The sequence below is a fragment of the Galleria mellonella genome, unplaced genomic scaffold (assembly GCF_026898425.1).
Source record: "Galleria mellonella isolate WM207_F2 unplaced genomic scaffold, CSIRO_AGI_GalMel_v1 utg266, whole genome shotgun sequence".
NCBI lineage: Eukaryota > Metazoa > Arthropoda > Insecta > Lepidoptera > Pyralidae > Galleria > Galleria mellonella.
The window spans coordinates 994,051-1,010,728 of record NW_026442061.1 but is presented as its reverse complement, the minus strand read 5'-3'; the positions used below and the strand labels follow the sequence as shown (position 1 = coordinate 1,010,728).

The following is a 16,678-nucleotide window of genomic DNA, read 5'->3' as shown; positions in this document are numbered from 1 at the left end:
TATGGGGGAAGGGTTCGTCAGTAATGGGGTTTAACAGCCCTAATGCTAGCAATTGGCCTCCAAGCAGTTTCTATGAAAACAAATGGATTAATTGTTTTACAATTCGTTACTTGGGGACTTCGTACAAATGTCGATTGCTTGGGTACCTCTGTCCTATTCGTGTTTCTACCGTGGAGCAGTTGTGTTTGCATGGCTGTTTCGGTTTGACGGGTGGGATATGGTGTGAATTTACAGGGTACAGAGGAATGACATCCGAGTCCTCAGGAATGACAACGCATGGGGGGGTATCATGGGCGAAACAGTATACTCTGTTATGTCCATGGTACTGCTCATGTCTATAGGCGACGGTTACCACTTTCCATCAGGTGGGCCGTCAGCTTGTTTGCCTGTCTAAGTTGAATAAAAAAAAACAAACCTACTTTCATTCTGGAATGGGTATATACTTTCACTAATGCTCCGCCAGGGGTATGGAATTGTTAGTTTTTTTTTTAATGGATGATAATGGAATGGTAATTCCACCCGCGCTATCGGTATACACCGGCGGGGCACCAGTGAAGTATGATAGGTGAGGATGAAACAGGTCAGTTAGCCCATCGTGACGAATTCAATAAGAATTTTTCACGATGGTTTACAGGGGAAATCAGGTGGAGGTCGACTTAATAGGGCAAATTGCTAACAATGGGTCTGTCAAACTCCATTGCTAACAATCCCTTTCCCCCCTAGAATTGTTAGTTAGGGTTTAAAAGATCCATTGTACCATATGTGATTGACTTCCATGCGGTTCTCTTTGGACACCATCGTGGTTGTCTTGTTTTGTTATTTGTTTGTACTCGTTACAATGGGCCAACAGACTTACTTTCATCCTCACTTATCATCTCTCATTGATGCCCTGCCAGCGTATAATAATAACACAGGCGGGGTTATCATTCTATTATCACCCATAAATAAAAAACTCCATGGTCCAAAAAAACATGAGTCAAAAATTGTAAGCTTCCTTCTGTTTTTTTTTAATGGATGACAATGGAATGGTAACCCCGCTTGCGCTATCGGTATATACTGGTAGGGCACCAGTGAGGAATAATAGAGGAGGATGAAAAGGCAGGTCAGTTAGCCCATCGTGGCAAATTTAACGATAAATTAGTCACGAGTGATTCCAGGGGGAACCACGTGGAGATCGACCTGATGGGGTATATTGATAGCAATGGGGACTAACCTCTCCATTACTAACAACTTTTCCCTAGCCTCCTTCTTTTTATACAAATAAAAGAATAATATTGTCATAATGTAGCTCTATAGATGTTGTAATATATGTATATACAACAATAGTTTAAGGAAATAAAGAAAAAAATCAAGATCGTTCATTTGTATTTTATTATATTTTCAAATATATTGGCAGTCGGAGTGGTTATAATAGTAAGTAATAATATCAACAATGACATAATGTTCACACTCGAAATGTACATATTGTAAATTAATGCAAAACCACCCAAACATTTGTCTTTGGGTTATGTAAATAACAAATACTAATACAGATAAGAGAGTCTAGTTACATTAATGTAGGTACTTTGAGTTAATGATAATTAATTAAATGCTTCATCAGATAAATACAGCGATTCGGTACAATCTATCAATCGGTAAACTACATAGAATTAATATAATTTAACAAAATAAATTGTAGAAAAATACTGCACTAGCATAATTAAAAATAGGTATCTACAAATTATTAAGTCTTCTCTGTAATATAATTAAACTGTTTTAAATTTATCATAACTATTTATACAGTATAATAATAGTCATAAGTATAATAATTGTGTCTAAATTCATCTATCACGGATAGCAACTGGTGTGTATAAGTAATCATTTTAAATGGCAGATAATATCAGATAATGTTGCCTGATATGAAAAATTATACCTAATCACCGTAAAATCCTAATTATATTATATTAAAAATATTAGACCACATCAATTTAAATAGAAAAGTACAATCGTAGATTAAGAAAACAATCTGTGACCATTACGTCGTATATCTCAAATATCTTATAACGCAGCCATATTTATTATTTGAGATTGCGTACATTATAGCAACACCAGTTCACGAAGTAAATCATTGAACAAGTATTTACTTCCACCGAAGTGGCACTTGCTTATAAAACTAAAAAGAAACACTAAGCACCTAAAAACTGTGCGTCAAACGCTATAAAACAATAAGTAATTATTTACAAATAAAAATCCTTTGCCGCCATTTTTTGACAGTCACAACGTTACAACCATTCCATTAAAAATTTTCGTTACATATTTTTTTATGAGTGTTTTTTTTTTATTTTGTATATATATATTTTTAATATTGCATTATATGGACAGCAAAGGACGTATTGCGTTTTGAACGCCGGTTCAGTCACGCTTTAAACCTAGATTTATACTTAACACTAACAAGCCAAGACGAATAATAAGCATAGCAATACAACAGTCTTTGCTTACAATAAAGTAACATAATATCTTGGCTTATGATTTCACTGAAAACTAATGCTCGCTAAGTTTTTCAGCTATTTCAGTTTATTGTCGTTTGTTACATAACATTTACATAAATGTTACGTGTAGGTACATTTGTCATTTGTTTTTTTTTAAAACATCCTCTGCACTCAAAAACTACGAATAAGTACTTGTACTTATAATACTTAATTTACATAATACATGGATATGTAAGAATATTTCATGATATTTTAACTAGTTATAAGAAAATAATTGTTATTAAAACTGTCTAAGATTTCTGCAGTTTACGAAAAACTAAGTTTCAGAATTCAATGAAACTATAAAGAGATTGGAACAATAAACCCTAGTCTTTCAAAGTAGTTGCTTCACATTCCAGAATACTTCCAAAAAATCGTTCGACGCCTTGTTTAAATCATACACTAATTGTTCTCTGACCAGGGAGCGTGAAATGACCTTTTAGCTAAGGTTTTCAAAAACTGAATAAGGTTTCTTCGACTCTGAAGAAACGTGTATGTGGATAACCTTAGTGTTGCAGGCATCCATGGCTATAATAACTGTTTATCGTCAGACCACAATGATGGCAAATAATCATACCATCCAGCTATCGCCATTTCGATGAAAAAATTACTACAGTAATTTTAATTGCATCTAGAAAGATCTACCAGGATATTGATCTTCTTACATGTTTTCTATAAGCATTAGCAGAATAATTTTCCTTACTAAAATAAATGCATTAGTTTCCAGTTACTTCGATATCTTAACCTAACTAGAGATCCATGCTGAATGTTTCCTGTGACTCGTCAAAGGATATGGAATTCGAGCGCGTCTTCTGTGCAGGCGAGGTCTGCAGGTGGGGACCAGAGGCAGGATTCTTCATTAAGCCAGCTGGTAAAGGACACTTCGGTGGGGTCTGTGATATGGGCGATTGTCGGAGGGACATCATAAACGATCTTTCGTAGACGATCCTTGTTCCTGAAATAGACAATAAAATATCCATTAGAATATTTATAAAAAATAATTATCCCATTATATATTATTATTGTAGATTCTGACCAATCACTGTGCAATTTGGTATACACATACTACATGGGATGGAGGACATTAGTCCACAGAAATAGTAACGCATAAAGGGTATCATGGGCGACACAGTATATTCTGTTATGTCCATGGTACTGTTTATGTATATAGTTGACAGTTACTACTTTCCATCAGATGGGTCGTTAGCTTGTTTGCCATTTTAAATTGCATAAATAAAACAGGCTATTTTTTTATCCCAGTCAGCGAACAAATCCCGGTAACCCAAACTAAGTCATACGTCAAGGTAAAAGCTAGTAAATAATAATAGATAAAATCAGAACCATAAACATCATTTTAAGAAACAGTTTTACAAGTGAAACTGAACGTCACATGGGTTAGAAAACGCCAAAAAAATTAAACTTCACATCTGGGTTATACATATGTTAGTATAAGTGACTCAACATTTTTTGTCATTTTCAATCGACTATAAAGATAGGAAGTTGTTAATTAAGTGGTATCTTTTTATGTTTATTGCCGCATAACTATGTCAGTTATAAACCGATTTGGAAAATTCCCTTTTATCTGAAAAGATATACTGTTAGATTGATTTCATAGAAATTCAATCAAAGTCGATACAGAAGTTTAATTTTGTAAATTAAAAGAACTGGTTTTGCCACATTTTAGGTTATTTTTTTTTAATGGCGGATCGGTAGTTTAGTAATATAAACTGCATATACCGGCTCTGTATCATCAATTGCATAATAAATCAGAATATATTTATTATGAAACTATATATTATTATTTATTTTAACACTTCTCTAAGTTTGAATGAGAGAGAATGCATTTAGCATTAAATCCGTCTTATACACATATCGTGTTTAAAAAATAAATATAATTTATACTTAATTTTTAATTTGCGAATGTAAATTAAAATAGGTAGTTCCATAAACTATCCATTGTTTTCTAAACGAATTACTGCTCGTAATGTTCAAAAGAAATTATTTTCGATTTTAGAGATCCCTTATATTATTTTTTTTTTGTGTGTATCAATAAAATAGCATCATAAATTGCATTAATTTAAAATATTGATTAAAATATCTATTATGACATTTATAAATGCGCAATTTATAAAGTAAGCGCCTTCTGGTCTTCAGCAAGAAATTTTATTTAAATTTTCTATTATTAAAAGAGCAACTGTTGAGTTACATGCGGACTCTTCTTAACAGATATCAACTTTTCGAAACACTGCATTCGTAGAAAAAATGACGATTTAAAAGCACTTGTAAATAAGTCTATTTGAAAAGAAATGATTTGAATTTGAATTTATTAGCCTTTGACAAAAAAGGCTCTCAATTTAAAAGACCTTTCAAAGTAAGTATAACTTAAGTAAATAAATAACTGTAACTTAAGTAACTTAGTCATATGCACTTGTTAGTAACCGTAATTAGAACTATACTCATTAGCCTCAGCTTTCTCTGTTTATTTCTGTTGGCCACGTTTTGCACTGCTACTAGCCTATTTATATTCCACAAATTAAATAAACATCACAAAACAAGTGTCCACGCCATGATTTATTTGATTTGTAGTCAAAACATGAGGCGATACGCTTTCATCTAATTCCAAAATCTTTTACAACTGTCTCTACATAGTCCTTTACATCTTTTTTATTTATTTTCACCTAATAAACAAACATACAGATCAAAAACCACAGAAATCTGTCTGGGATGTCATACTTCATGCTTATTTTTTTTTTGATGGGTGAAAATGATATGGTAACCCCGCCTGCGCTAACGGGATACGCTGGCGGAGCACCAGTGAAGGGTGATAGATGAGAATGAAAACAGGCCAGTTAGCCTATCATGATGAATTCATCAGGAATTAACCATAATAATTTCCAGGAAGAACCGCGAGGAGGTCGACCTAGTTGGGTATATTGCTAGCAGTGGGATTCTCAGTCTCCATTACTAACAATCCCTTTCCCCCCACTTTCTGCTTATTACAAAATATATTTTATGTTATATATATTGTAATTTTCCTTTACCGTATGTGTTGTAAAAGATGACTTAGGAAACTTAATGGTCAAAGGATAGGCAGCAGCATCCCTTTTAAAACATAACCAAAGCCTATCTGCACTTGCCAACCCGCCTGCCAAGCTTGGCAATTACTGACAAACCCCTCTAATAAGGGAAGGCCTATGTTCAGAAGTGGACAGTTTACAGCGCATACAACTCGATATCTTTATAATGTACTAGCTGTATACCACGGCTTCGCTCACGTGAATCAGTACATAAAGTATCCTATGCGCAAATTAGGCTATAACCTATCCGTGTACCAAATTTCATTCAAACCCATTCGGCAGTTTTTCTGTCCAACAACTGTGTAACAGAAATCCATCCATCCATCGTTACAAACTTTCGCATTTTGTTATATTAATAGGATAATAGATTTATTACACCCAGAACTTCTCACTAAATGAAACATTGTTAGCAAATACTTGTATTCGTTTAAATTCTTGTTATCGTTTTATCTAAACTGTAATTTTCAAAAGTGTCCAAAAGAAATCTAAAACAATCGTTTTCAAAATTCATTTAAAAAATCTAAAAAAATATTATGATATAAAACAAATCTTTCGAATATTTTTTTTTCTAAATTTTAATGCCTGAATGACGGTATAGGCAAATGCGTAAATCATTACAGTAATGTACTAATGATGTATATTGTGTAGTGTTAAATTACTAAGTTCAGATTAAAGTACAAAATGTGTATTGATTTTTTTTTTATTTTTTTTAACTACTATTATCATTGTTGTTGACAATAAAATGATCTCTCTAAAGTGACATATCCAAATAACTAAAATTGCAGAATTGTGTAAAAATATATTAATTGCCTTCTATTTTTACAATTTTAAAACAATAAAGATTGCGCCTCTTGAAAAAAACCGACTTTATTTACAACAAAACCATTTATTTTGATTTAGAAACTAAACTACTGAACCGATTTAATAAAATTTCTACGGAGCTAATCTGTAAGTTAATCCTTTCATAAAAAAAAGGATTTACCAATTCACAAATTGACAGAATTATGAGGTAACAAACATAAAAAGAGAAAAAAAAGACACAACCGAATTGAGAATCTTTTTCTTTTTGAAGTTGCTTGATGTTTTAAAAACACATGGTTTTAAATTTTCACATAATAGAACAAAACTATGCTAACAACTACAAGACCTTGTGACTACGTGACTTCCTTATTTTGTGTATATATTTATACACAAATAATGTTCTTATTATTACTTGATCCTTACTTACTTATCTATTAATATTCACATCTGTGCGTCTAATCCGGCTCTATGATTCAACTTTAAATAGTGTATAACAAAGTTCCTATACGCGTCTTGTTTCTCCTTTCTTTGCTTATTACTTGTAATCCACTCAACGATGGGGAGACAGGAATTATTAGTAGTGAGATCCAACTTACATATTACTAGCAATATACCCTAACAGATCGACCTCCACGCGGTTCCCCCTGGAAACCATCGCGATAAATTTTTGATGAATTCGTCACGACCGAGCAACTGACGCTTCATCCTCACCTATCATCTCTCACTGGTGCCCCGTACAAAGTACCTGAGTATTTAAATGTCACTGAATTTTTGATAATTACAAAAAAAAACCATAAAAAATTTCTACATATCGTGATAGGGTGAATCACATAATAATTTAGTTCAATTAAAAATAAAAGAGCATTTATTCTTTTCGATAATAAGGTTCAATTTAACTTTTAAACAGCATAAACTTGTTGGCCTCTTCAAACAGAACGCTATTAGCGACCACATTAGGTTCAATTTTACAATCCACTCAAAGGGTAGCTACCAAAAGGAACTATTTCATGAGACGCAGTCTACCATTAATCCCAAAAAAAAATGAGTTTATAGTAGGGACGGATGCAACAGCAGGTAAAATTCTTATGCGTCTCTCTAATAATAATAATTTAAAACTATATACATACATATATGATCGTTGAATAATATAAAGATATTGTAAACTGATAGCTTGTCTATGGTCTAAACATTTAAAAAAAAATATCAAATGCACTCGGCGAATTGTTCGCGTGACTACTCTATCAGGAATTACAGTAGTTAAGTAATACATTTTTTTTTTTTTTTAGTTTTAGAACATTATCCTAAAAATTAAATTAGGAATTTCATTTCTTCTACGTCTAAAACTTTATAATAACGAACGTAAGTACTTAATTAATATTAATGAATTGGCATTAAGTACCATTGATACCTATATGATATTTAACACAGCCCGTGATGTTATTTTTTAAACTAGATAAAAGTAAATTATAGGTACTTGTAAATCTACTGTTACATGTAACAAGATACCTTTGGCTCATATATGAATAATTACATAACTGTTGTCTATGAATTCTTAGGTCAAATATCAAATTTAAATCGTAAACAAAAAAAGCTGCTTAAAGGAACATGTCACTTGTGTCATCAATCAGTACGTACGACAATTATTTTATTGTCCATAAATTCTCAGTTTAAATTTCAAATCGTTATCGTAAATAATGTGTGATGAGAATCGTATAAACGTCATTTTTTTCCAAATTACTATTCATTCAGTAGTACAAAACTTGTTCAGTGATTACTTCTCTCATTAGTCTCATTCAATATGATCATTAATTATTATTGGATGATGAAATAATTACTAAATAAGAATTAGTATAGACAAATTTAGATTTTTATTAATATTGTTAAATCTTTAGTAACAACAAACGTATTATGATCAATTTTATTAGAAAGCAGTTTGGCCTAATGATAAACTACCGGGGGGAAGAGTTTGTTAGTAATGCGGACTACCAGCCCCATTGCTTGCAATATACCCTATCAGGTCGACCTCCACGTAGTTCCCCCTGGAAATCATCGTGTTGAATTCCAGGTGTTTTTATCACGATGCAGATAGGCTCACTTTATTGTCACCTATCATCTCTCATTGGTGCCCCGCCGGTGTATATTGTTAGCGCAGGCGGTTCCCACTTCATTGTCATTCATTAAAAAAAAAAAAAGATAAACTACCCAGACTAATAGACTTCCAAGGCTGTGGGTTCGAATTTAGCTAACACCAAAAACTTTGTAAATTTAGGTTATTAACTAACTCTTTAGTGGGGAGGAAAGAGATTATTAGTAACGAGGACAGCTCCATTGCTAGCGATACATCCTATCATAAATATCTTTCTTCTTCTCATAAATTCTTCACGATTGACTAACTGTGTAAACTCATCGTCACTTTTTTTTTTCTTTACTAGTTTCAATCTTTCACTGGTGTCCCCCTTGCATATACCGATTTTGTAGGCAAGGTTACCAACATTGAGATATTTATAAACTACGTATTTACATAATACATATTACTTCAATAGTGACCACTCCACTTTTATCTTTATGAAACAGATTCTGAGCATTCCGTCAGAAATTAAAATAGTGAGCATTTTTATTTATTTATTTTAATAAATACACATGTAAGTATAAAAGTTGTATGTAATCTGCTTCATTTCATAGTCATGACGATTCGTGACCCTCAACTCGATAAATCTAATTCATATTAATCTCGCCAACATCTTTTGTAAAGTAAATAGCGGCTCTACATTGTAATATTCTATAGACACGTTTATATTATTTTTTAACATAGATATAAATACAAATAGATATCTTAACTACCTAGTATATAGTGTACTTCGCGTCAATTTTGTGCTGTATAATCTTTTTTTTTTCTTTCTAATTCTTTAAATTTGGCACAATCACACACACATCAATCTTTTTTGTACAAAGACATGCCAAATTTATTTACTGTAGTATTGTTTATTGTCTTATATTATACGTAGAAGTGAATAAATAAAACATACCTACAATAAAAAAGTTTGTTTTTCTATTACGCTACATTATTATTACTTAATTTATTTATGTTTCATTAATAATACATATTATTATTTTTACCTACTAAGCTAACTCAAGTGCGGTCCCGGCATAGAATAGGTTACCTCTCCTTTTCCTTGGGTATCGTAATAGTCAACTAAGAAAGAGCGAGAAAAGGGCAGCAACGTCCCTCTTAAAATATCTTCAAAGCCTAATTGTAGTTGCCAATAAGCTTGAGAAACGTGACAACTACTGACTAAACCCTCCAAATTTACTTATTCTGTACTTAGTTTGAGTTTTCGTTTTGAAGTGAAAAAATACCTACGAAAGAGGTCTGCTTGACAGCAAACTTCTTTCAAGCTTTTATAGCATCACAGTCGGCATTTTAAGTAGTACCCAATTATATTATAATAAGTGGCACGCTTATTAACATATAATTAAGGTGTACATCGTCTTTCTCCATGTGTACATGTATTTATTATTCAGTGCCATGCGGTGAGTTACGTAACCGTCTCTCCAACACAAACACAACACTTCTAGCCTTGTTTATTTCAGATAACACCACGCACAACGAATACTGGCGATTACGTTCGACACGGCCCGACTCGTATTGTTCGCAATCTACCGAGACTGCCGATAACTCGGCTATTCACCGAGGTTAGCGACTATTTTTTATCATAAATATACCTATAAAATTCTTATCAGATAGAAAATAAACTGTCAATCTTACAAATAGGTAAGTACATTTGCGTGTAATTTCATTTAGGACCTATCTTTGTGTAGATATCTTCATTTTGTAAAATATATAAAATGTAATACGAACAATTTCATAGATAAATTTTATTGAATGTGTTTAGAAATAAAATATTCATACAATGAATAGACATTAGTACATGATAATATAAACAATGTAACATATAATTTAATATGCGTTCATAAAAACATCTGCGTCAATTCATTATCACAATACAGAATATAGTATAAATGAAGGTTTTCAAAGCACGTGGAGCGATGCAGAGCGAACTACGCAGAAAAGAAAAGGTCGTTGTCACGTCTAAATATAGTGTAACACGTCTCTGATCTGTATAGTCTTTATTAACCCTAATACACCGAGGTCAGATTATAGAGGTATATTAGACTCAAAAGTGTCTAATTAATTGGATAAAACCGGCTAGAACCGACACGAACTGGTGCCGTTTAATAATTATGCATAAATCTAGGTATTAGACATAACATATCTTTGTTTATTTAGCTCAGTTTTTGTTTTGTTTATATACAATTTAGATACCTATTAACTAATTCATTTATGAAAACAATATTGATTGATTTTGTAAATTAATTTATTTGTTTTATAAGTTTATTAATTGATGCGTTCACTGGTTGATTTTATTTAAATTTTATAAGAAAAGTAATTAATTTACTTTTTAATATTAACCACGTTAACCGTTAGTCTCTTCTAATCACACAAGGGGTCTGACTATGAGATGGATAGTTTTATGTATCATGTCATCTACTTTCTTGTTTTAGTGTTAGGAATGCGAGGGCTTTGTAAGAGCATTATTAATTTGAAAGGCACACTGCCTACGACAAATGTCTACTTAGCTTTTATTGTATACAAACCTGTTTCTATTAGGTCATTTACTTACGTTAATTTCATATAAATAATGTGAATATTCAAACTTACATTAAACTTATTGGAAAAGTTTGTATCTTTTAATCTTAATGCATTCATTATAAAAGTGTTGATTAATAACAAAATATGCCAATAAAATTCTCACCTCCCGGTGTAGTTGAATAAAGAGTGCCACCCGGAGTACTTGAGTATACATCAGGCATCTGCGCAGGGTCCGTAATGAGCACCCTCCTTGACGGGATGGCCTGGCTGTGAGTAGCTTGCCTTGCAATCGGTGATGCAGACATTTTCAACTTTATACTTTAATACTAAGAGTTCAATTTTCACAAGCACTCTCACTGTTGGTCGGACGGGAAGACAAGAAGGACTGAGTCGGGTGTAGCCAGTGCCTAAAATAAATACGTACGCCGGCTGTACACTCACACATAGATATGTTATAGTGTAAACACGTTACACATGGCCACGTCACATCAAAACATACATAGAATAATAAAACAGATGTGTTGGCGTAGGTAACATTGATTTGAACAAGATTTCATTGGAATGTGTTTATTTGAAGTCGTGGCGTTAGAAATTGAAAACTAAAGTGACATATTGAGTTGAGAATAGCTTTTAGATTACTTTTTGTTTTATATTTTTCTTTCTGTTGTTGTTTATTTATTATTTATTATCACTAATAGGAAATGACACAAATGGCAGCTTTATCGCTAAGCAATCTCTTCTTAATAACCTTTGGGTAGAGAGCATTAAGAAAAAAGACATAAAGTAGGTGGCGCACTATTATATACTAAAATGCATATATTATATTATAGTAAGGAATACCAATAAAAAATTAAATAAAACGCTTACTCATATATTACAAGAAATAAAAGTTTAATACAATTATAATATTGTAATCTTTGACAACACACACATAGATATCATATCATAATCTACATTTAACATACACATGCCTTTGCAGCTATGCCATAATCAACATGCGTAGTTTTTGCAAGTTTAAAACATCAGCCGATATGGCAACAACTGTTTATTTACGAACTTTTATCACTGCTATCAAATCAACAGTGCACAGCCGGAAAGTCCTTTTTATTATCAATCTACTTTACAGCTTAATATCAACAAAAATATTATTTGAAAGATACATCATTTTTTTATCAGTTAATATAAAATGCAAAGACGTACATTGAGCATAATACTATCATATTTCTTTATTATATTACGTGCATGAAATTGATAAAAATAATTTTATACAATTTACAATGTTAAAAATATGTTATGCCATATAAATAGGTATACTCAGACATCAATTTAACTTTACAAAATAGGAAGGAACGACTTCACGGAATAATCAAAAACTTCCTCGAAAATCTTAATCTGATCTCGGACAAATTTCTGTGAATGAAATCAAACAACTTTCTAGATAAAACATTGTAACAATAAATGTGTTTAAATATAAAAAGATGAAGAGAATTTTAACATGAAGAGTAACTATACCCACTCTATATCTAGAGGATTATTTGATAAACTAAGAAGGGCAAGCAAATTAACGGCCCACCTGATGGAGGTGTTATGCATTCGTACGTAGGGTACGATACCTTCAAACCGATACACAGCCATGTTTATATATATATATATATATATATATATATATATATATATATATATATATATATATATATATATATATATATATATATATATATATATATATATATATATATATACTCGCTACGGCAGATTATACATAAGACCGAAGAGTATAACCTGCCTGTATCTGGCGTTTCAAGACTAAATATTATAATTTAATAAATAAAAATATTATATAATTTAACTAAATATAAATATGTATATTTACTATCATGTTCTACAATATTTAACCATTACAGTACCTTATCCATTTATTTGATCAGATTTAAAGTGACCTTCAGATATGTTATCACCAGACTGATATTCATAAATTATTAAAATAAGCAAGATATAAAAATATGACTTTTAATATGCTTTTTGACTGGGGACCATTGGTCTTTGCTTGTGAACCTAGAGAGAGAGCGTTATACCTACGACAGATCCGACGCGCAAATCGGAAAAAAATACCACTTTACATGTACTTGCGGATTGTTTTTGGGAACGGAGTACTACAATTCACAAGACTCACCTGATAAAATTTTGTGACTATCTCTATCATACTTGTATATAATTTTTTTTTTTTATATTTCTTTCATTAATCATGTAAAAAATTCTATTACATTTTTGGAATGTCACGTGTTACAATATAAATATAATAAGAGTATATATGTATGAAATACAAGTATCATGTATATCTTGGAATGCAGAATGCAGTATAGTGCGTATAGTACAAATACTCCTCGTGCATTGTCAGTCCTGAGGACTAGATTTTTATGTCTCCATATCCTGTAATTTCACTGTCATGTCGAAACAGCGCCCTTCAAATCAAAACACGGCCATGCAAGCACAAAGCTAATTGATAAACTAAGAAGAAAGAGAGAAGATGCCCTTGCTCTACATAGGTCAACTCAATATAAAGTCTAGTATAAAATGTAAAATATTATTAACTTGTACCCGCGACTCCGTCTGTATGCCCAGAATATATTCATTAAGCGGTATAAATAGCAATTCTACTAATAAAACAGATGTTCTTTTGAGTTCCTTGCATCCCTTGTATGTCTTATTCCTTCCCTCTTAACTGGAAAAAGGCCAAAACTAGTCGACTCTTATGTCTTATACTCGTACAGAGATACAATTATTTCTTACTCTCAATTATTCTCTTACTACGTCATCATAAGTCTTTCATAATACAAGAGTCAGTGGATGCAGGTGGCTCAGGACCGTTCTTTATGGGGCAGTCTATGGGTGAGACTTATATCCAGCAGTGGATGGATAATAGCTGAAATGATGATGATGATGACGTCACCATAAGGTGTAAGCTAAATAAAATTTTCTTAATAATAAACAAAAGTCTATTAGTAAAGCTTCGGACTTGTATATTTCCGTACAGATTGATCAACGCAACGCAGAGAGAGCACGCGCTAGCGTTTAAAATACTTTGTCCTACGTGAATATGCCAACATAATAATATCAAGGGTGAATCAGATAAACGTATTACATACACATGTATGTCATCACTATATTACATAATTAATAACTACTTTGCCTCGTAGATAAAACTGTCTAGTCTATAATGTTGTTGTGTACTTCTAGGTATCTAATATTAGTCACAGTTACACATTTGTAATGTTTGCTCTCGTTATTAATAGAAAAGTAAATTTCTTCTTTCGAATAAATAGTAACCTAAATATTTTTAAACGAAAACATGTCATACTCCCTCTTCTAATTTGCTGTCCCTCGTTTACAATGCTCTGGACATTTGCTCAGTTTTCTCTTAATGTTAATAGTATATACCATAGATAATATAATATTATTGAGCAATAAAATAATATAGGCATACTATACCTATTAATTGTAAAAGAGAAAACCAAAAAGTTTAAAATTGGCGAAGACATAAAAATACACGAAAAAATACCGTTCAAATGAAAACAGTCTTTTTTAAGTTAAAGTTATGTCAATAGACTTTTTTATTAACTTTTCCTTTCCTAAAAGTTTAACACAATACTGGCATAGGCACGTTAATTAAATGGCATATTAAATACGCTGATATTAAGAACAGTTATCATGGAATTTTTACATTAAAATACGTAGTATTTAATATGAGAAATGGTTAATTAAGAATGGTTTAAATAAATAATATAAAAAGGGCATGTTATCATAATTTCTTGCCCATTAATCTTAATCAATTTATAAGATTTTTATACGACTTAGAATGGCAAACAAACTGACGGCCAACCTGATGGAAAGTGGTAACCGTCGCCTATAGACATGAGCAGTATCATGGACATAACAGAGAATACTGTTTCGCCTATGATACCCCCCTTGCGTTGCCATTCCTGAGAACTTAGGTGTTATTCCTCTGTATCCTGTAAATTCACGCCATATCCCACCCTTCAAACCGAAACACAGCCATGCAAACACAACTGCTTCACGGTAGAAACACGAATGGGACAGAGGTACCCAAGCAATCGACTTTTGTATAAGTCGAAATTGCGGGCGCAGCTAATGTTACAATCAAAAATAGTTGATACGATAGAAGTAAGATAGAGGTAGCCCTACGAGTATATAATACAATCCAGATATCGTTTGTTAATTTCATTATACTCTAAACCAGTTTGAGATTGGATCGGCGCCAATCAAATTGGGACATACCTAGTGACATTTTATGCATTAGGTGTGTTAAGAAGCAACCATTGACAGCAATGTTGGCAGATTGTGTGTATTTTTCTAAAGTTCGGGTAAGAGTTTGTGTCTTAGAGTAATTTTGGAGAAATTTAATAGTTAGAGAAAATTTTTGAAAGAAAAAATTTGACATATAAAATTTTAAGTAATTTAAGCACAGGCTGGTTTAAGATTTCATTAAAAATATATGGATATGTTGAATATTATATACATCACAATTATTTCCATTAGTCGTGACGTGAACTTATTTATTTATATTGTAAGGTGTCCATAGTATTGTTTATAACATTACATAAAGAGACTGTTGTCACTATTCTATCAAGGGTAATATCTAAAGGCCTACAGCAATTCAAAGAAAAGTTTCTTAATTTAATGTTGAATACATAGTTAAGTATAAATACTTTACGCTGTATCTTCACTGACTCTAAACCGATTTTGGCTATTATAATTAAAATCTGCACGAGTTAACTCCGTTGTTAATGTCATATTAATTTTCAAACAAAAAGTATTTTAAATTAAAAGTATGTAATTTATAATTTCATTTCAATGCATTGAAACATCCATTAAAACTGATCTTTAAGCAAACTTTTAAATTTTACGAAATAAACTCTATACAAGATACTGAATTCTTTATACATACATATATTTTAAATCATATTAGATAATTGAAAATCCCATATTAATTTAAAAAAATCAAATGGAATAGACTAGATGGAAGAGAATACATAACTTAGTTGCCCCGTCAAGATAAATTTTTTAAATATATATGTGTAAATATATATATATGTATATTTCTTCTACAAAACTGTACCAATTTTTAATTACGTTTAATCTTTATTATGTAATACTATATGGTATTGTTGAATAATGAAACAACAATGTGAAGCTGGCTGTATTCCATATAATTACATTATATACCTACATAGTGTACATAACTTTATCATAGCCAAATCACGTGTTTTTTTAACACGTGGTACTCAATGCGTACGAGTAAAGTAATAAACTATAGCGGATCTAAGTATAAAGATGATTTTAAGAAAGATATCCATAATCCTAGTATTAAAAACGTTTAACCTTGAAAAACCCCTTCCAAGACCCTCAAGAAAAGATCATACTCCTTTTAAAAATATAAATCGAATACTTACATATACTTTTTCGGCAGATTAGACCTTTGCCCCTTTATTTATAAAAACTAAAATCTTTCTACAAGCCTATTTTTACTATTATACTGTTTTGTCATTTTCTTTCAAATTAGAAATTGAGCACAAAAAAAAGAGATAAAACGGTTTAATACCTAAAATACACTTATGAGATGT

The 16,678-nt window shown here is 31.6% G+C and overlaps 1 protein-coding gene across 1 annotated transcript; it reads right to left on the bottom strand.

Annotated features, from left to right (window-relative positions):
* Positions 1 to 1,353: 1,353 nt before the first annotated feature.
* On the bottom strand, positions 1,354 to 11,437 carry LOC128200768 (eukaryotic translation initiation factor 4E-binding protein). Its single transcript, XM_052895222.1, has 2 exons — positions 11,200 to 11,437; positions 1,354 to 3,462 (listed from the first exon to the last, which is right to left on the bottom strand). The coding sequence occupies exons 1-2, from the start codon at positions 11,339 to 11,341 to the stop codon at positions 3,257 to 3,259; spliced, it is 348 nt and encodes a 115-aa protein (XP_052751182.1). The 5' UTR covers positions 11,342 to 11,437; the 3' UTR covers positions 1,354 to 3,256.
* Positions 11,438 to 16,678: the final 5,241 nt, after the last annotated feature.

Bases quoted from the DNA above. Each gene is read 5' to 3' on its own strand.
- LOC128200768 (XM_052895222.1), bottom strand. From the start codon at position 11,341: ATGTCTGCATCACCGATTGCAAGGCAAGCTACTCACAGCCAGGCCATC. The intron at 3,463-11,199 runs GTGAGAATTTTA...TGTCTATTTCAG, and splicing joins TTATTCAACTACACCGGGAG to GAACAAGGATCGTCTACGAA.